The sequence below is a fragment of the Sapajus apella genome, unplaced genomic scaffold, assembly GCF_009761245.1.
Source record: "Sapajus apella isolate SASKATOON/1434 unplaced genomic scaffold, GSC_monkey_1.0 scaffold27, whole genome shotgun sequence".
NCBI lineage: Eukaryota > Metazoa > Chordata > Mammalia > Primates > Cebidae > Sapajus > Sapajus apella.
The window spans coordinates 20,320,865-20,342,155 of record NW_022436967.1 but is presented as its reverse complement, the minus strand read 5'-3'; the positions used below and the strand labels follow the sequence as shown (position 1 = coordinate 20,342,155).

The 21,291-nt window shown below is 35.2% G+C and overlaps 1 protein-coding gene across 4 annotated transcripts in view; it reads left to right on the top strand.

Moving 5' to 3' along the window:
* The window catches only part of NDST3 (N-deacetylase and N-sulfotransferase 3), a 200,517-nt gene extending 179,629 nt beyond the window's left edge, over positions 1 to 20,888 (top strand). For 3 of the 4 annotated variants that reach the window (XM_032292465.1, XM_032292464.1, XM_032292467.1), the window contains 4 exons: positions 2,312 to 2,482; positions 3,737 to 3,846; positions 15,291 to 15,393; positions 17,529 to 18,242. In XM_032292465.1, the coding sequence (XP_032148356.1) occupies positions 2,312 to 2,482; positions 3,737 to 3,846; positions 15,291 to 15,393; positions 17,529 to 17,678 (534 nt within the window). In that variant the 3' untranslated portion in view covers positions 17,679 to 18,242. Of the gene's footprint in view, positions 1 to 2,311; positions 2,483 to 3,736; positions 3,847 to 15,290; positions 15,394 to 17,523 lie in introns of all 4 variants that reach the window. The other variant, XM_032292466.1, reaches the window with a different exon arrangement.
* Positions 20,889 to 21,291: the final 403 nt, after the last annotated feature.

Below are 21,291 nucleotides of genomic sequence, written 5' to 3'. Positions count from 1 at the left end.
AAGGAAAGAAAAAAATTCATCTCTGAGAACCTAACATGTCTTAATGTTTCTTGTATACACATTGCCATTGTTTTCTTAGGTTGGTTAGAACCTTGTACAGAAATGATCACTTTAGTAATTTAACAAACTCTAGCAATAAGACGTATATCAAATAGAAAATATATATATATATACTTTTAATAAATCATTACAAATAATAGAAAAAAAATCTTTTAAAACTTCTTTCAGTGATATTTTAACCACCAGTTGGAAGGATTCAATAAGAAGCAGTCAAAATTAACATAAGAACATAATAAAATTAATGGAGTCAGTGTCTTTAGTCTCTAGGATCCTTAGTTCTCATTTCTCAGTTTTGTAATTTAAAAAACGCTTTCCTACTATTCATGTGTTTATCCATTCATTAAATAATTTTAATGACTACTGTGTGCAAAGTTTTGTTCTAAGTATGATTTGAAAAATAAATCCAATGCTATGCTTGAAATTGATTTCAGCCTAAGTGGAGAAATATGTATAAACAAACATATAAATTAGAAAGTAATAAGTGATGGACATACAGACATATTCAGAACAACAAAGCCACCTGACAAAGACCACCTGGGAAAAGGCAGATTTATTCATGGCTGTCTCAGAGAAGCCCAAATACCAGAACCATGGGGCACATTTTTAAATAAGGGAAAGATATGTAAGGAAAGAAATTTAAGTAAAATTAAAATGAAGTGTTTTCATAAATTCAAAGCAGAGCTATGTAAAGGAGTTATCATCAGGTCAGTACTAAAAAGAAGACTAAGGGTCCTATTTTCTTGGAAACTATAATGTTAAGACAAATGTTCTATGTACAAAAATCCCTATTCTGAAATCTGCAAGTAGGCTGGATGTATGGCTACTTCCCTGTGTTAAAGTGACCCACATGGCTTAGGTCCTCCCTTCCAGAGTAGGATATCCCATTCTCACTGATTTAAAACAGCTAAATTCTTGGCAATTGTAATATTAGAGAATAAAGTTCTTAATCACGAAGTCCTTTTGCTGCTTAACAAAAGCAGTTTTTGCAGTTCGCAAGAGAAAGAACAGATTGTTGGGAAAGGTTTTGTGGCAGGAACATAGTGGGGAAAGGTCATAGAAAGCAGAGAAAAACTTAGATAGGCATTTTGATAATAATCTGAGTAATAGGGAGTCGAGACATCCTGGAAAGCTAAAATCCACAATTCTGTACTAATCATTCATGCTAAACATGAAGCCATCTTTTAAATCAAAACATACAGCAAACTGCAAATTGAGTGATTTGATTTTGCACCTTTTACCTTTTCCGCCAAGTATCTGGAGAAAATAGAAATAAGCCTTAATAGACTCCAAGAGAAAGAAGAAAATTGGAGCTTGGCAACCACTTAGTCCCTGAAAAATGAGGAATTTACAGAAAAAGGCGGCTTTAAGGCTGCAAGCTAACAAAAACGTCCTAAATATTACAAATAAATCACAGTGGCAAAATGCAGGCCTTAACAAAGTCTAGTAGAGTTTGTAGTCCAGTGATTTGAATCTCAATTGCAGAAAATTTACTATTCAACTAGATGTGGTAAACATCCACAAACTCACCACTAAGCCTGAATATTTATTGGCCAATTTAAAGAAAAGGTGATTTACTCACACCCATGGGCCTCAGCCTGAGCCATTATGAAACACTTTCCTACTTGCATTGCTGCTTTCTGCATTTTCTGCACAGTAAATGATTCTGATTTGCCGCAAAGGTTACCATTAGATAAAATAATCTTGGCTTTCAGATACCAGGCAATGTATGATAAAAGCTGTGGATTTTTAGATAATGTACATGTCAGACTTTCTACTACTTTCAGCATTTAAAAGAGCCGATAGGCCTTTTCTAATCTAAAACTGCATTACTAGATGGAGCAAAACTATTTGGCAGAACTAGTAGAGTGCTTGTCTATTATGGATATTCACTGGACATAATAAATCGTTTGCTTATGAGCTGGAAAGGGAGCATTAACCCAGCTTTCAAAAGTTTACTTTCAGAATAAAATACGTACACTAAGGAAACAAGTCAGTAAAGTTGGTGAAGGAATCCTATCAATAAGAATTCAACTTCTACCAGATAAGTTCTCAAAAATTTACTCCCATAAGTATCAGAACTTTAAATCCTGATGCTCCAAGCAAACATTTTCATGTTATTAATTTCAAAATAAATAACTCTCCAGCAGTGAGGCACTTCTTTCTTTAGCTTTGAGACTTGTAACAAAGATTGTTTTTTAATTATTTATGCCTATGGTTCAGATTAGTTTAATTATCCATCTTTTCATCATAGCATCAGCGATCACATGAAGACCCAGCAGCTCTGAAATTTAGCTTCTACGAAGTGATCTCAGCAGGGCCCCACGCACCCTCGGAGCTCAGAGCCTTGCAGAAGAGATGTTTGGTCCCAGGGTGGTATGCCAGCCACATCGAGAGATGGCTTGTTTATTTCCCCCCATGTCAGGTATGGAGTAATAAGGATTTACATCATATTTGAATCTCATTAAGTTGATGACTTTGCCTTAGGATAAGAAAATTTTCACTCACTAAACTATTACTCGTTTTTCCTCTTTAGTTGTAAATAATGAGGTTGCTGCAAGGAGAAATAGGCAGAAGTAGAAAAACTGTTTAATTTTCTACGAGTAATTCAGGATAATTCTCCCTGCTCTATTTGCTGTGCATACCTCTCCTGGTTGTAAAAAGCCGAAAGCTTTAGGTCCCTGATTCTTATTCTGAGAATAAAGTTTGAAAGAGAACTTCTTAACCAAATAAGACAAATATTGTGTTGCTTAATTAAGTGCCATTATTTCCCTTCTGAACCATCTTGCTGAATTTTTTATAAGTCCTGTGTTTTTCTCAGCCCCTTGAATTGCATCTGCCTGGGATCAACCTAGATTACAAAATCAGCCCCGCATGGGATTGTGTAAGCAATCCAGTCACATCGGACATGATACATACCTGTGAGTCTAGAACCATGCTGTCCAATATGACAGCCACTACCATGTATGGCTATTTCAATTTATATTAAAATCAAATAAAATGAAAAGTTCAGTTCCTCAGTTGCTGTTGCTACATTTTAAATGCTCCATAGCTACATGTTAGATCCAACATGTCCAAAGTTCTATTGAACAGTGCTAGTCTAGACTAAATAGAAATATCAGAGAAGAGGTATGGATAAACCAGACCCGCTTTGCAGGCTTTGTGGCCTTTAATCCTGGTCTCCTCTCATCTTGCAGGGTCCACCCTCCTCAGAGCAACAAGCGACTTCTTCTCCTTAGTTTCTTGAAGAACTTTGTCCATGTTCAGGTTTTCTGAGAGTCTAACTTCATTCTCCAAATGGATTATCAACATATTTCTTCAACCCTTACAGTGCCATTCCTGAAAGGAATTGTGAAGAATGACATGTTCTCTGTCATATTATATCTGAGTTCATTACGACCTTTCTCCTTTTCTACAGGACTCCGCAGCTTGAATGATGAATCATTGCTTTCTGTTTTGAAAGTTGGTTTCCCTTTGTGATTTTTTAGTCACATTTCTAAGCTCTCTTGGTCTCTCAACTGCCTTTTATGTTTTCATAGTGTTTGCAGGACTTCTCAGCTTGCAAACCATGAGTGTACTTAATTGGTATGATTTATTTCTTAATCCAGGTCATTAATGAGGATGAATGTTTACGTGTCTTTTTTCAATGTGCATTTTTTTTATTTCTCTGGTAATTTAGTTGCTAATTATTGATGGGCAACAACTAAGAACTGATCCTGCTACAGTGATGGATGATGTACAGAAGTTTCTAGGAGTCTCGCCTCATTACAATTACTCTGAAGCTTTAACGTAAGTTTATATTCTAATTCATTTATTGAAGTTTCAGCAAAGAACTGATTTCAAAGAAACTGCAGTTTGGTCATACAATTTTCAGGTTACCTGTTCCTCATATATTGGTTATTTTTCAATTTGACAGTAACTGCTTAAAAAAAATATTTCAACAGTGTGACAAAGAAGTGTCCTAAATCCTGTGTTGATTCCTAATTGTACAAAGATTTCCCTGGGAGGAAAGTAGAGAAATAAAACAGGTGTAAATCTTAAAACAAACCACTAATCTTAAAAGAAGTTACCTGAAATAAGTTCGTAAAGCCTGAGCCTATTTAACAGCAATATGGGGCCTCTTGGAAGTATGAACAGGTGAGTAACTAGGTAGTTTAGGAACTGATTCTTCTCTCATTTATGTAATTTTCAGAAACAATATCATGCAGCAGAAAATAGTCCATAGGCAATTGAATAAGCAGAGAGAGATGTACTATTATTGCTCCTAAACATACATCCTTTTTTTTTAATTTTTTTGCATCTTTGTCTTTATCCACTATTCATCTGACCCTGTCACCTCTCCTTCAGAGGCCTCAGCAGTTAAAGCACTGGTTTGATTTTTCTGTTCATTTGCATGGTTTTTTGCTGGTTTCCTCTGATTTTCCTAGGCAACTGACTCTATAAGGTCCATGACTGGGGGCCAGTAAGGCACTAGGATTTAAGAAGGCAGTCACTCTCAGAGGTGTACACATGCCTAAGACTTAGTGCCTTCTTATATTTGTGTCCTAGTTGCCTCTCTTACCTCACCCTAGGCTCTGGGCCTCACTTAGCATTTTTTTAAATTTATTTTTATTTTTTTTTTAGAGGGAGTCTTGCACTGTCACCTGGGCTGGAATGCAGTGGCACAATCTCGGCTCACTGCAATCTCCGCCTCCCAAGTTCAAGCAATTCTCCTGCCTCAGCCTCCCAAGTAGGTGGGATTACAGGCACCCACCACCATGCCTAATTTTTTTTTGTATTTTTAGTAGAGATGAGGTTTCACTGTGTTGGCTAGGCTGGTCTCAAACTCCTGACCTCATGATCCTCCCACCTTGGCCTCTCAAAGTGCTGGGATTGTAGACATGAGCCACCGCACCCAGCCCACTTAGCATTTTTGAAGAAGACCTCTATCTTTCTCTTTTTTAAATGGTTGGCAATCAGATTTAGGAGAATTATACTCGTTTCTACCCCACATGTGTAGGGCAACTGGAAGATAGTGAGTTGGATTGAGTTATGGACCTGACTCACACTATATTTTTTTTTTTTTTTTTTTTTTTTTTTTTTTAATTACCTTAGACTCACAGACTAAGCCTTAAAGAAACTGGAAAAGATGATTATGGTATTCTTCCATTTATTTTTCAGTATAAAATTCAGTTCCACAGATCAAGTAGTTTTCCCTTTTTTTAGTACTCTTTAATATCAATTTAGAAAGTGAGAGGTAGGTTTCCTTTACCTTTCATCAACCTTTGCAGAAAAAAAAAAATGAGATAAGTAGAAAAACATCAAATACTGCTTTTATGTTCTACAAACCAAATATCGAGTCATGTAAGGAGGCATTTTGGTTTAGAGGACAAAGGAGTAAGTAGAACTCTGCAGTTTTGAGCTTCCTTCCTAAGAGACATTTATGCTTTGCTGTTATTATTAACCTTCTGACCTCTGTGTTTTCTATACTATGAGTACTGTCAGAGTTTTGTGGCACTTAGTTCAAGTACTAACACAGACATTGGTCTTAGGTATTTAACATTCAGCTTGACCTTAAAGAAAGCTGAGTGATTGCAGTTTGCACTTAAAAATTCAAGACCATTTTCTGTCTTATATCTTTTTAAGTATCTGTTAGAAAAGAAAGCTTTTATTTTCTAAACAGTTTTCTATTTCAAGTTAGGTTATCTTTGGGTCTTTTTTATGGAGTTTGTAGCAAAGCACTGTATTTCAGAAAAAAAGAAGTACAGTATTCTATAAAGACAGAGTTGCTTTTTCTTATGGAACGGTCCTTGACCTGCATGCTGTGTATTTGTCCCCTCTGCAGCCAGCTCAGCAGCAAGCTTTTTATTCATCTCCACTGCTGAGAAAAGGCAGTGTGAACTTAAGAGAGTATCAAAGCAACTATATACAAAGAAGTGTGGGTCCATTTGCACCTGGGCTGTATCTAGCTAAAATTACCGATTATATGATTCTCTAACCTGGTGGGGTCTCAGTGGATGAAGTAGCAACATAAGATATGTGTAGTCCCTGAAACCAGAGTTTCTGGTGCAGCAGTGCTACCCAGGTTCTCACCCTATGGATAGAGATAATGTGCTTTCATTCAGTTTCTTTTCATATTTTTTTTCAGTCATCAGCTGGCCTGACACACCTTGTAAAACCCGGCAGTGCACTAGTTGCAGAATATTTGGAAGTTTCGTGTCATTGTCTTAGGTCTATATTGATTATCCTTCACCCTATGCCCTTTGCAGCTGTTTATCTGAAACCTGTCTTCACAATTTAGTTACTCCTGTTAGAGTAACTGTACTGATAGCTGTTTCTGTAGTGCTTTGGAAATATTGACAATGACCAGAGGTACAAAATATATATCCTCAGAAATGCCATTTATACCAGTTGGCAAAAGATCCTTTGTACACTTTGGTATTGCTCTTTAATTTCCTGCTGGTGATAATGAAGATTATTTTATTGGTGCTTAAAAAAAAATTCTCATTGGAAGTCCTCCAAGGATATAGTAAGCTGCAAACCAATATGAATTCTCATCTAACTACATAAATCTAGTGTTTTGCTCATAGACTAAATGAATAAAACAAGGTCTATACAAATGTTTTACTATGCAATCTTGGCATGAAGGAGTACTCCAACTTAAGAGATCTTTAAAGTTATTATCTTCCAGATAGCAAATTCCAGCATGAAAACTATTTTCAAGAGGAATCACAATAAGCCCCCATTGTCAAGATTGTTTATTCTTTCCCACAAGTGTTAAAGAAGGGGTTCAAGACTTCCAAAGACATACAAAAGTCACTGAAGAATCTGTGATGCCTTAAAATTACTTAGTACTGTCAACATGGGTGTTAAATGACATATTTAATGTTAAATAATCTGATTTTCTCAGTGATTGTGGGTGTGAATGAAATAAGCAAAATAAGCTTTAAAAATATAAATAATAAATTTATCATTCAATCAAATAAAGTATAATCTACAACTCTTGTTACACATACCCTTAATCCCTAAATGGGATTGATATATTAGTTTTTGTGTTATGTGTTATATAGTGTTTTGAAGCAATCATTTGAAATAAGACAGAAAAAAAGCTTAGCATGAAACTGTGCTAATTTGTATGCACTAAAATGAAAAAATATGAACTTTTAGCTTTGCCATTAATATATCTATTCAATTATACCTAGCCATCAATTCTAGGTATGATTTCTAAACAGATGTCTTCATGTTTAGAAATATTAATTAGCTAAATACCTGAACCTGGCATCTTTATGTCTCAGTTAGTTAACTTATTTGTCAAGATGAATGAAACCAGACTATGTTATATAAATTTTTAGTACTGATTTACTTTGAAACATCAATAAATGGGCAATGAGAATTTGAAAGCCAGGGGTTTAGTATAGCTGTTTGTTTTGTTGATAAAGCTTAGGCTAAGTCATGAAGGACTGAAGCCGCTTCAAGATTCAGAAGAACTTCAGTGGCTTTTAATATAATTTCCTTGGCAACCAAATTTATATTGCCCAGGAATTGTTTTCCTACCCACTATAGATAAATGTGAGTACCAATTACTATATTAAAACTTTCTTTTTAGCATATTATAGTAGCCATAGTAACTAAAATCTGTTGGTTCTCTGGATGTCATGAAAGAATACCTAGAAATGCTAAGTAGGGAAAAGAAAAAAAAAGTCTAATTTCTTATGATAAATTAAGTGATTTTAACAGTTCAAAATAAATATACATTAGCATGTTCTGTATATATACATATGTATCTCTTCACAAAAAATACTATGTGATAGGTAGAATTAGCTCACGTTTTGCAGATAAAAAAAACCAGGGCACAGGAAAGTTAAACCAAAAGTCACTCATCAAGTAAGTTGAGGAGGCAGGATTGAAATTCAATCAGTTATCTTGGGAACCTACACCACCAACCTGTTAATCTCTTCATATTGGCACGGGATGTTAGAACCACAGAAAAACAATACTGTGAATTTTTACTAGTGAATAGCATATTAACAGGAAGTACTTCCTTAAAAAAAAAAAGACCAGAACCTTTAAATGAACTATATAAGTTGTCTCAGACTTTATTATGAATAAAATCCATCTTCAGATGCACTGAATGTCACTTTTCTTCGTAAATATGTGATCATAAAGATATGCAAATTAAAATAACATTGAAATACCAGTACATACCCATTAGCATGGCTATAATCCAAAGACAATACCAATTTCTGTATTAGTCCCTTCTCACACTACTATGAAGAAACACCTGAGACTAGCTAATTTATAAAGGAAAGAGGTGTAGGCCGGGCAGGGTGGCCCACGCCTATAATCCCAGCATTTTGGGAGGCCGCGTTAGGTGGGTCACCTGAGGTAAGAAGTTTATGAAACTAGCCTGGCCAACATGGTGAAACCTCATCTCTACTAAAAACTCAAAAAATTAGCCAGCATGGTGGCAGGTGCCTGTAGTCCCAGCTACTTAGAAGGCTGAGGCAGGAGAATCACTTGAACTGGGAGGTGGAGGTTACAGTGAGCCAATATCACACCATTGCACTCTAGCCTGGGCAACAAGAGCAAAACTACGAAAAAAAAAAAATGGAAGCAGGAGGAAGGGAAGGAAGAAAGAGAGAAAGAGAGGGAGACGGGAAGAAAGGGAGAGAGGGAGACGGAAAGAAAGAGGAAAAGAGAGGGAGAGAGAAAGAGAGAAAGCAAGCAAGCAAGAAAGAAAAAGAGGTTTAATTGACTCACAGTTTCACATGGCTAGGGTGGCCTCGGGAAACTTAAAACCATGGCAGAAGCCTCCTTTTCACAAAGAGGCAGAGGAGAGACTCAGTGCCAGCAGGGGAAATGCCAGATGCTTATAAAACCATCAGGTCTCGTGAGCACTCGCTTACTATCGCGAGAACAGCATAGGCGCCACTACCCCCGTGATTGAATTACCTCCACCTGCTCCTGCCCTTGACACGTGGGGACTATTACAATTATTACAAGGGCAGGACCAGGTGGAGGTAATTCAGTATCAGGTGGTCCTGCTCTTGACAGTAGGTATTATTATTACAATTTGGTGTGGATACAGAGCCAAACCATTTCACAAATGTTGGCAAATATGTGGAGAAATTGGAATCCTCACACACTGCTGATAGTAATCCATAATATATGGCCACTTTGGAAAGCAGTTTTGTAGTTTCTTAAAACCTAAACAGAATCTTACCCAAACAATCCAATTTCACTTCTATGAATCTACCCCCAAATAAAAGAAAACCTAAGTCCACAAAAGCTTGTAAGGGAATGATTATAGCATTATTTGTAAGAGCTAAAAAACTGGAAACAATACAAATGTCCTTCAACTGGTGAATGGATTTGTTATATCCACACCAGCTAAAAAAAAGGAATGTCGAGAAAAGCGACAAATGTAGAGTTAGATAGAGTATATCTGAAACTGGGGATGACAGCAGGGACTGACTGCAATGGGAGGCAAAAATAGGGGTTTTGGAGGGATAGTGGAAATGTTCTAAAACCGGATTGTGGTGATAATTGTACAACTATATAAACTTGCTAAATAGTGCTGACTTGTACATTTAACAATATGTAAATAATATCTCAAAAAAGTTGTTAAAATGTGTATCATTAAACTGATTCCTTAAATCATAAACTGACTAAAGGAATCATTTTTTTGTTTGCCAGAAGAGAACTGATTTAAAAAACTTCTATGCTTATCCTGTATCAGTAACATCTACATCATAGTATTTTGATTTTGAAATTTACTGAATTGCTGTTTGCAATTCAGTATTCACCCATAGAAATGGTTATTGGGCAGAGCTCATACCTATAATCCCAGCACTTTGGGAGGCCAAGGCAGACGGATCACGAGGTCAGGAGATCAAGACCGTCCTGGACAACATAGTGAAATCCCGTCTCTACTAAAAATACAAAAATAGCCAGGTGTGATGGCGTGTGCCTGTAGTCCCAGCTACTCAGGAGGCTGAGGCAGGAGAATCGCTTAAGCCTGAGAGGCAAAGGTTGCAGTGAGCCGAGGTTGCACCATTACACTTCAGACTGGGGTGACAGAACAAGACTTAGTCTCAAAAAAAAAATAGATTTTTCAATGTAAAGGCATTTCAGTTATACTTTAGTATTCTGAATGTAATCTGAATGCTTTGTAGGATTAACCTGAATGAGGGTAGAAATAAAGTCATGTTTTTATTAATATAAAAGTGTCAGCCGGACACTGGCTCACACCTATAATCCTAGCACTTTAGGAGGCCCAGGAGGGTGGATCACCTGAAGTCAGGAGTTCGAGACCAGCCTGACCAATATGGTGATACCCCATCTCTACTAAAAATACAAAAATTAGCAGGGCATGGTGGTGCACGCCTATAACCCCAGCTACTAGGGAGACTGAGGCAGGAAAATTGCTTGAACTGAGGAGGTGGAGGTTGCAGTGAGCTGAGATTACGCCACTTCACTTCAGTCTGAGTAAAAGAGTGAAACTCCATCTCTAAAAAAAAAAAAAAAAAAAAAGTCACTGTTTAGAGGTTGAATCATTAGAGAATCTTGGTGCCCCTGCCCACAAGTCTTTTACAGTTAGTTCTAAACATCCCAGGTGATATTCCATACAAGCTTAAGAGCCATTCTTATCCATTCTTGTTTTACTCTTTAAATCAACAAAACTTTCTTGAATAACTATTATGTGCATGACTCTGAAGACACAATAATAAACAAAGTATCCCCACCTCCAGATTAGGATAGCCATAAAAGTGGGCACTAAACAATACATTAAGACTTCTCCAACATGTTCACTGCCTAAAGGCCTTGAAAGGAGGGGCCCAGCCATGACAATGGTTGCCAGTGCTTTCATAAACAGATTGTTTCCTTGCTGTTCCACCAGACTTCAGAGAAACACTGCTGCTTTCTGAATAGATGTGAGGAGATCTTTCTCCATCTTCTATTACACTTCTTCATCTGGGCTCTGAAATAGTATCACTTGTGTCCCAAACTCAATGAACAGCAGTGCCTTCATCTATCTATGACAGTTCTCTATGAAGGACCAGACCCAGTTCCTAAGGCCATCGGGTAAATAAACATGCTTTCAGGGCCGGGCGCGGTGGCTCACGCCTGTAATCCCAGCACTTTGGGAGGCTGAGGCAGGTGGATCACGAGGTCAAGAGATCGAGACCACCCTGGTCAACATAGTGAAACCCCATCTCTTCTAAAAATACAAAAAATTAGCTAGGCATGGTGGCGTGTGCCTGTAATCCCAGCTACTCAGGAGGCTGAGACAGAAGAATTGCCCGAACCCAGGAGGCGGAGGTTGCGGTGAGCCAAGATCGCACCATTGCACTCCAGCCTGGGTAACAAGAGTGAAACTCCGTCTCAAAAATAAATAAATAAATAAATAAACATGCTTTCCTTTCCAGCTTCTCCTTCTCATTTGCACCCTGACACACTTCTACCATTGCCCATGAATTTATGCATACAGATGCCTAGCCCAGGTGCCAGCTACACACATAATTTTTTTCTCAGTAAAGCTCAGCATGACACCTGCTGCATAAGATCTAATTAATTAGCAGAGATAAAAGAAAAACCTATTTTTCTTTTGATTCTTAATTTTAGTATGTGTGGAGTTCAGTGTTTCTTAGAAAAACTTTCTCTCAGAAGACTACTCATTTTAACACACAGCATATGTATGTTCCAGTTATGTATCTACAGCAAGCTGCCTTAGCAAAAAAAATAATTACTAGTCTGGATTCTGAATTTTGATCATATCAGAATTTGATTTTGAAAATTGCTGATAGCAAAATGTTAATAAAAAATATTACATCAACTGCAGACTTCCAGAAACGTTGTATTAGAGTTTCCCAAAGGCTTTCATAAACAGATTATTTAAATAATACAGTCTTTATTAATGCTCTCTTTGTAATTCTGAATATAGCACTAATTTATTCAGTTGCCTTACTGATTCAAGCAAGAATATAAACAGCATGAAGACATAAAATGTTGTGTCCTGATCTGACATAATTGCTTTAATAATGATGAGAAACCAGGCTTTACATAAATGGACTGTGATTATTCTCTCTAATACACAAAGTCTTACAGAGGCAGAAGTCTAGGTTTGCATTCTTTTCATAGGGCTGGAGTTATAAATTCTACAAGATCAGCTGCATATAGACTACACTCCCACATACACATGCACACATTAAATAACACTTTATTTTAAATGCTTTGTTAACGTATAATGTACATATAATCACCCCTTGTAATTATGCAGTTGATGAATACAAATGTATACAGTAGTTTTGTACCAGAAAAATCAATATATAGAACATTTCCATTAATCCAAAAAGTTTCCTCATGATCCTCTGTGGTCAACGCTTTCTATGCACCCTGAACCCTGGCAGTCAGCAAGCTACTTTGTTCCATTTGGCATAATGCTTTTGAGTTTCCTCTATGTTGCTACATCTATCAGGAGTCAATTCTTTATTATTGTTAAGTAGTCCTCCATTTTATGGATATACCACAACTTGTTTATCTTTTCATCAGTTGATGACATGAGTAATTTGCATTTTTTGGCTATCATGAACAAAGCTACTGTGAACATTTGTGTAAAGATCTTTGTGTGGACATACATTTTCATTGCCTTTGAGTAAAAACATAGCAGTGGGTTTGGTGGGTCATATAGTAGTTATGTATTTTAATTTCTAAGAAATTTTACAAAGTAAAGTTGAAATAGTTTCAATTTCTACCAATAATTATGTTTGCTCCACATCTTTGCCAACACCTGGTATTTTTTAATTCAGTCATTCTAGTGGGTGTACAGTGCTATTTAATTTGTGATTTTAATTTGTATTTCCTTAATGACAAATGATGTTCAGCAAATTTTCATTTGTTCATTGACCATTCATGTGTTGTTTGGTGAAGTGTCTGTTCCAATCTTTTTTTTTTTGAGACAGAGTTTTGCTCTTGTTACCCAGGCTGGAGTGCAATAGCATCGTATCAGCTCACCGCAACCTCTGCCTCCTGGATTCAAGTGATTCTCCTGCCTCAGCCTCCTGAGTAACTGGGATTACAGGCATGCATCACCATGCCTGGCTAATTTTGTGTTTTTAGTAGAGATGGGGGTTTCTCCATGTTGGTCAGGCTGGTCTCAAACTCCTGATTTCAGGTGATCTGCCTACCTCAGCCTCCCAAAGTGCTGGGATTACAGGTGTGAGCCACTGCGCCCAGCCTGTTCCAATCTTTTATCCAGTTTTTATTGATAATTTTATCTTTTATATTGAGTTATATATTCCAAATACAAGTTCTGTATTAGATATATTTTTTACAAATGTTTTCTCCCACTCTGTGGTTTCCCTTTTCATTTTTTAAAGTGTCTTTAAAAGAGCAAAAATTTTAAATTTTGATGAATTCACAATTATCATTATTTTTCCTTTATGGTTCATCCTAAGAAATTTTTAACTAACCCAAGGTTACAAAATTTTGTGCTTTTTCCCTATGTTTTCTTTCAGAATTATAATAATTTTAGCTATAAATTTTTAAGTTTTTAGCTTAAATTTTATAGTTTAGGTATAGCTCAATAATGCATTTCAAGTTAATTTTTATATGCAACATGAGGTAAGGGTCAATGTTCACTTTTTTCATATAGATATCCCATTTTTCTTGTGCAATTTAAAAGATTAATCCTTTCCCATTGACTAAACTTGGCAGCTATATTTTGAAAATCTGTTGACCATAGATGTGAAGGTTTATTTCTGAACTCTTTCTTATTTCATTCCATTGATCCATTGGTTCACTGATGCCAACGCCGTACAATCTTCGTTACTGTAGAATTACAGTAAATCTTGAAATTAAATAGTATAAGATCTCCAGATTTGCTCTTTGTTTTCCAATTGACTTAGCTTGTCTGCTTCCTTTACATTTTTATATGTACTTTAGAATAATTTTCAGTTTCTACCTAAAATATAGTCCACTGGAGTTTTGATAGGAATCATACTGAATCTATAGATAAATTTGGAGAGACTTGGTATTTTAAAAATAGTCTTCTGATTTATGAGCATGGTATAGTTCCCTTTTTTTCTATTTTTTTTTTTTCTAAAATTTCTCTTAACATTGTTTGGTAGCTTTAAATGTGCAGCCATTGCATATTTTTTGTTAACTGTCACCCTAGGTATTTCAGGTTTTCACATTATAAATTTAAGCAAAGTGTTGGAAGTAACAGTCCTAGAAGTGGAACAGATTAAAAGCAAACAAAAACATCATCTGAAGTAATAATTCCAATTGGGAAGAAAAATGGCAATAGAATAATTGAACATCAAAAGCTATGTAAAGGAATTATCATTGCTGACTATTACTTTCACTTTTATATCTGAGCATACAAATTAGTGCTTTATTTACAATGGATAATAATATAAAATGCACTCAGAGACCAGTAAAAAAGAAAAAGCCCTGAACCTAGAATCAGGAGGCCCTGAATATTGAAGTATATAGTACAAGATAAATTAACCTTGACAAACATTTTCTCCTTCCTCATTTTTTGTTCAACTAATACTTGGCAAATGTTTATAAGAGCAAAACAGTATGCTAAATGCTATAAAATGGGAAGAATCCTTCACACCAAATCCTTAAGTGTTAGAATGAAACCTCAAATGAGAAAGAGTTATATGAAATAGTTGGGTAAGATAAAATATATATTTAATGTACTATTGTTTATTATAATTTTGGCATAAAAAGTTCATTTATAGGTGCTATTACTTTAATACAGAGCTCATACAAAAAGAAGAAAGTAGCTCTATAGCTAGAGAATCCTAAAAGTAATCACCGCATGATACGCTGAAACCTTTTCTCTTCAATTACCTTGTAGTTGTATGATATAAGTTGCCTCTAAATCCGTAGACATGGATGAAGACTGACTTGTTTTTAAACCCTACCAAAAAATTGAAAATTTATAAATGCTTTCCTTCCAGATGAAGAAGGTAGCCTTATTAATTTCTATTAATAGAAGACCTGCTGACAATTCTTCTATTAGGAACCTGGCAAACTCACAAAGATGACAGATGGACTAAGAATTTAGAAGTATGCCAACAGTCTTTATGCAAAGGAATATAGTAAAAAATAAATTCGGTTTCTCTGGTTATAGGTTGTTATGCAAAGAAAATATCTATGTATTGGTCACTATGTCATATAAATCGGTTGAAAAATGATTTTCTGGTTTTGTGTGTGTGTGTATTTCTTTTTTTTTTTTTTAGGTTTGATTCCCATAAAGGTTTCTGGTGTCAGTTACTGGAAGAAGGTAAAACAAAATGCCTTGGAAAGAGCAAAGGAAGAAAATACCCTCCAATGGATTCTGATGTAAGCATAGAGCTTGAAAATACAAACTAAACCAGCAAAATGATAACAAATAATATCATCTATTTTCTTAAAAAACGAAAGTCAAATTTCAGCCTTTCTAAAAATTAAAAGTTCCATTTCAATATCAGTACAGGTAGGTTGCTTGTTTTGATTTTACCCACAATATAGTATCACCTGTCATGCGAGAATAAAGGAAAACAATAGAATTTGACATTCTGAATAAGAACGAAAAGATAATATCTCATTCCAAAAGGAATGATACCTGCACAAAAATTTTAGCATAAATGTTAATTAAAACCAAGACAGGAAATATTATCAATTGGAAAGTAAAAATAGGACCAAAAGATTTCTATTTTTGGCTAGGCCGGTGGCTCACGCCTGTAATCCCAGCACTATGGGAGTCCAAGATGGGTAGATCACTTGCGGTCAGGTGTTCGAAACCAGCCTGGCCAACATGGTAAAACCCCATCTCTACTAAAAATACACACAAAAAAATTTAGTTGGGCATGCTGTCAGGCACCTGTAATCCCAGCTACTCAAATTGCTTGAACCTGGGAGGTGGAGGTTGCAGTGAGCCAGGATCACACCATTACATTCAAGCCTAGGCAACAAGAATGAAAGTCTATCTCAAAAAAAAACTTTTTTTAAAGATTTATATTTTTTTTCACTGCTTGGGTCATTCTGTTGTAGCAAGTGTGCCCTGGGCAATAATATGAATTACTGACATATATATACTATATATATATAGTATATATCTATACATACATATATACAGTATATATATACTATATATATATACTATATATATAGTATATATATACATACATATAGTATATATAGATATATACTATATATATGTATATATATATAGTATATATATACAGTATATATATGTGTATATCTATATATATAGATATACACACACTAAGTTTTGAGCTGTTAAAATGCTAATAAAATGAAAGAATTAATATATTTCCCAATATCTATCATACTAACAGATAATTTAGGTTTTGGGGAATGTGGACACACACTTTGCAGTATGTATTCAGCACTTTGTGTTTATTCTGTTCAGAATGGTGACATGGCGATTATTTAATGCTACAGTTTCTCAATATCTATACCCCACATTTTTACTTTAATGTTTATTTGACATATATTGATTTCCTTATATTTTTATTTATTATTTTTCTATTTAGTATATAGTTTCAATATAAGAATGCAAGTAGATTATGATTTGTAATTTTTTTAGATCTCAAAAATTAAAATATGATTTGGGATTTTTCCCCCACAATTAATATATTACATTAAGAGTCCTAAGACTGTCTGAGGATTCTAAGGTGGGTTAAACTTATTTGAATACTTTATCTAACAAGACCTTGAGGACCATTTTTTGTGCCTTGCCTGATAGATACAGGGCCTGTCCTCAGTAAACTCTTAATTAAATCATATATAGAAGAGAGAGGGGGTTTCTGCTGTTTTGATAAACAAATTGCATTTTCAGAACTCCAATTTTCTTTGGCTGATTATTAAAATATACCTTCAGAGCACTTTGAAAGCAATCCTAAAACATTAGAAGAAACTAACATACAATCTCTATAGTATTTCACGAAAGTAATATAAAGTATATCATCTACATTTATGTCCAAGCTATTTCCCTGCAAATTTATTAAAGCTAAAATGTTTAAGAGACAGGGCAGAATATCTTTCTAAGCATTTTATTTTACTCTGGTCTAACGTAGGGAAAGATAAGAAAAGCACAACTTTTCAGGATATCATTTCTTCTCAACAAAGTTACTGAGTAATCCATATTGGGTTTATTTAGGGGAGTGGCTGATTTTGTGAAAATAATGTCCAGAAAGGCGATAATAGTAAAGAGGTCTTTAATAGTGTAGGAGGGATTAGAGTGGGCAATACTATCACCATGCCATTTGCCTCTTCCTAATACGAAATGCCAGTACCCAAGACTGTCAGTAAAATAACACAGGAAGTGCTAAATAAATAGTCCATATGCTTAATAATACAAATTTTAATCCAGATCTGGTATACCTGACACTTACTTCAACATAGTCAAAGTATTTGAAATATAATAAACAAAATAAAATGTACTTTTTTCTCCTCCTCTCCACTTAGAGCAGGACATTTCTGTCAAGCTACTATCGAGATCACAATGTGGAACTCTCAAAGCTGCTGCACAAACTGGGTCAGCCTCTGCCATCCTGGCTGAGACAGGAGCTGCAGAAACTAAGATAGCACTGAGAGAAAACGAGACTTCATCTTCCATGTAGAACACACCTTTTCCAAAGCTTCCAGAAGCTACCAAAAGGCAGTTGAAAAATATACCTCTTCAAATGAGAAAAAAGAACAAAGTTTCTTCCATGTGCTGGCATGTGGATGATGAGAAAAAAGAAAGAGTATGTGTTACAAGCCTTGAGGCCTATGGCCTTTCTCTTAACCCATATCTGAGCCTGTGGGATTATTGTAGACTACTGTGCACTCGTGTGGAAGCCAATTGCAACCAATATAAACATCAAACACAAATGCAGAACTGTTCCATTTCATAGTAATATTTACACTTTTATATGTCAACTAAGATTGTCTCTGTAGATTTCTAGACCACTGTTTGCCTGTACAACGTTTTCTTATTCTTTGATTCTAAAAAGTGTCCTACAAAACAAGCAGCAAAATAAACATCACAATGTAGCATAAAATGTCAAAAGCATAACACCCATGAAAAATGCTTGCCAAAATTTCAATCCACTGAAGTATTTAGAAATAATTGTAAGTTATGATTTGTACTAGATCAGAAAGTGGAAAAGTTATATATGAGCTTTATCTGCACCAAAAAAAAAGATAAGTGCTATATCTAAAGAAAAGTGATTTTTTTCATATACATAGTCTAGTGAATATATGTAAAAATTACTAACTCTTCCATCACAATATAATTGTTATGCTGAGATATATATTGTAAAGCTGTGGATGGTAAATAGAAACACACTCAGTATACCAAAACAGTAAATAACAATGTGAAGTATACTGACTAAATCCTCTGTAGGGGAGAAACTGTAGGGATCTAAAGACATATCATTGAGAATTCTATGTCCACTTTCTGTAAGCTGTGAATCTATTCCAGTAGTCCTCACTAGTTCTACAGAAATGCATGCCTAGAGTCTGAGGTATGTGTCATCTCTAGAAACAGGTTGACTTTTAAATGTGAATACCTTTTTTTAATGCTCCGCAAAACAAAACCTATTAAATAAAAACTAAAAACAGTTTCCCTAGATGATGTGGTTAGGCTATTTACATTTAGATTATTTAAAAATTCCATTTTCCCAGATAGTTCAAAATAAAATTATGTGATGTAGAGATTTATAACAAAAAACAAATTAATATATTATTTGTAATCTAATGTTTGCAATGATACTTTTGATATACGGCAAAGAGATGTAAGCAGAGCAGAGGCCCATTTTCGAAAATATCTCACCCATTACTCTGGTGGAATGAAAGATAACAGAACATAGGTAACATGGGTTAGCTACTAAATTAAATGCAAGAAGTACAAAGATGAGCAAGTCATGGTTCTTGAAATATATTTACATTTAAATTGTAAATGATATATATGGTTAATAAAGTATTCAAAAAAGAAAAGAATACATCATACTTATTTTCTTGTTAATATTTACTTAATTTGGGGGTGAAAGGTGGGACAGAGTCTCGCTATGTTGCCTAGGCTGGAGTACAGTGGCACAATCTCAGCTCACTGCAGCCTCCACCTCCTGGGTTCAAGCAATTCTCCTGCCTCAGCCTCCTGAGTAGCTGGAATTACAGGCACACACCACCACACCCAGCTAATTTTTGTATTTTTAGCAGAGATGGGGTTTTACCATGTTGGCCAGGCTGATCTCGAACTCCTGACCTCATGATCCACCCACCTCGGCCTCTCAAAGTGCTGGGATTACAGGCATGAGCCACCGTGCCCAGCCTACTTAATTTTTAAATGTACTTGCATGTACATAAAATTTAAGTAGTAAATTGATTCCCTGCTATGACTATAAGCCTTTATAAAATATTATCAAAGGTATGATTAGAAGAAAAAAGGAGAGGAAAAGCTATAGTTAAAATATTTTCATTGTCATTATAATATGTAAAATTATCAATTACTAATTAGAAAACAAATTGTGAGATCCACTTACTATAAATTTTTAAAGGTACATTATAATTACTAATTTTTTTAAGTTTTATGTACCTAAAGAACATACTAATTTTTAAATATACTATTAGCAGAAGGAATTGGAAAAATAACCAATTTTTAAGACTCTTGACTCTAAAAGCAAAATCGAAGTCATTTGAACAAATATGGAAAACACAGTCTTCATGCTTACTGCTGACTCTTTTGAAGCAGCACGTGCCAGCCATGCTAGGAAAATTACTATAGTCTTCCATCTCCACCAATTTAAGAAAACTGGCTTAGGAGGATTAAACATAGCGAGAATAGGCCCCAGCAGTTATATACAGTACTACGTTTTCATTTGGCGACAACATTTATTATAATAAGAAAAGAAGGGAAAACTCATATTTATGCTTTAATGGTAAGATGTACATTTGAACTGCTAAGCAAAGCTGCTAATGCCATAATTTTGTCTAGGTAAATCGAGTTGACTGAACACCTCCTCCTTTCAAATAGATGTCAAAAATGTACTCCATGTTTGTATAGAGGCAGAAGAAAAAGGAAGAGATCTTACCAAAATTTATTCATTCACAAGTACTTGTATTACGCTACCCAGAGCAGCAAAGCTGTGGAAGGATTTTTGACCAATGTGTCTTGAAGACAGCATCAAATTCTAGAGGACATGCATACTCTCCACATTATATACTCCAACTGGTTAATATGCTAATCTGAAAATAACATAAATGCATATGAAAGAATAATGAGAGATAATGTGATTTAAAACTAGCTTTGTATAGAATTCCCTTTTTCATTGTTTATGAAACTTCCTCAGGAAGAAATGAAATGATTATTTCAATGTTTATAGCTATAATATTCTTGTCATTCACATTGAATGAAAATTACTGGAAACATTTTTTTTCTCTGAGTTTTTAAAAATAAAAAACCTGGATATAAGTCTGATAGTAGCATGGTACCTCTTGTGTACAACAATAAACTGATAGGAAAATGAAGAGTTTGGACCTGGTGATTTTAGGTAATCAGTAGGTATTTTATTGTCTTTGCCTGAGGGTGAGTGGGAGGTAGTTATAGAACATAGATACCATTGACATAATTCAAAATGAAGAGACAGAAAGCTTTCAAGTAGGATATATATCTATCCTATATTTATAAAACCTTTCACAGATCCTTCTCCTCCTAAATTTATATGTTACTTACAGTGATTGTTTTTAGTTCTAATAAATATAATGCAGCTCCTAGGTCATTTGTGGGACTCTAGAATAAGAGAATATGAGAACCACACGGCTGTTAATAAATGGACTTAATTATAGCATTTCTTACTCCCAGTATTCTGTTCTGCCCATTTCTTTCTTCAGAGTTTTAAAAAGTGTTCATCTCTCTTTTCTAGAAATCTAGCAAAACAATCTCTGCAAAAAATGGAGGAAGGAGGGATTTAGGGAGTGTAAAGTTGCCATTTATCTTCATTCTCCACAAATTTTCTTTTCTCTCTTCCAATCCCTTTCTTTTCTAGACATCAGCTTTTCACATGTTGCCACCCACCCTATCTCATTGCACCAGTTGAATTCCCCACAGGCTTGTCTCCCACACACATGGCTCACGGCATACTGATTGAGCTGGGACATCTCATCTCATCTTCTGCCTTCAGACTGTGATTTATAGCATTGGCTTCCCTGGTACTCAGGCTTTCAGTCTCAGATTGAATTACACTGTAAACC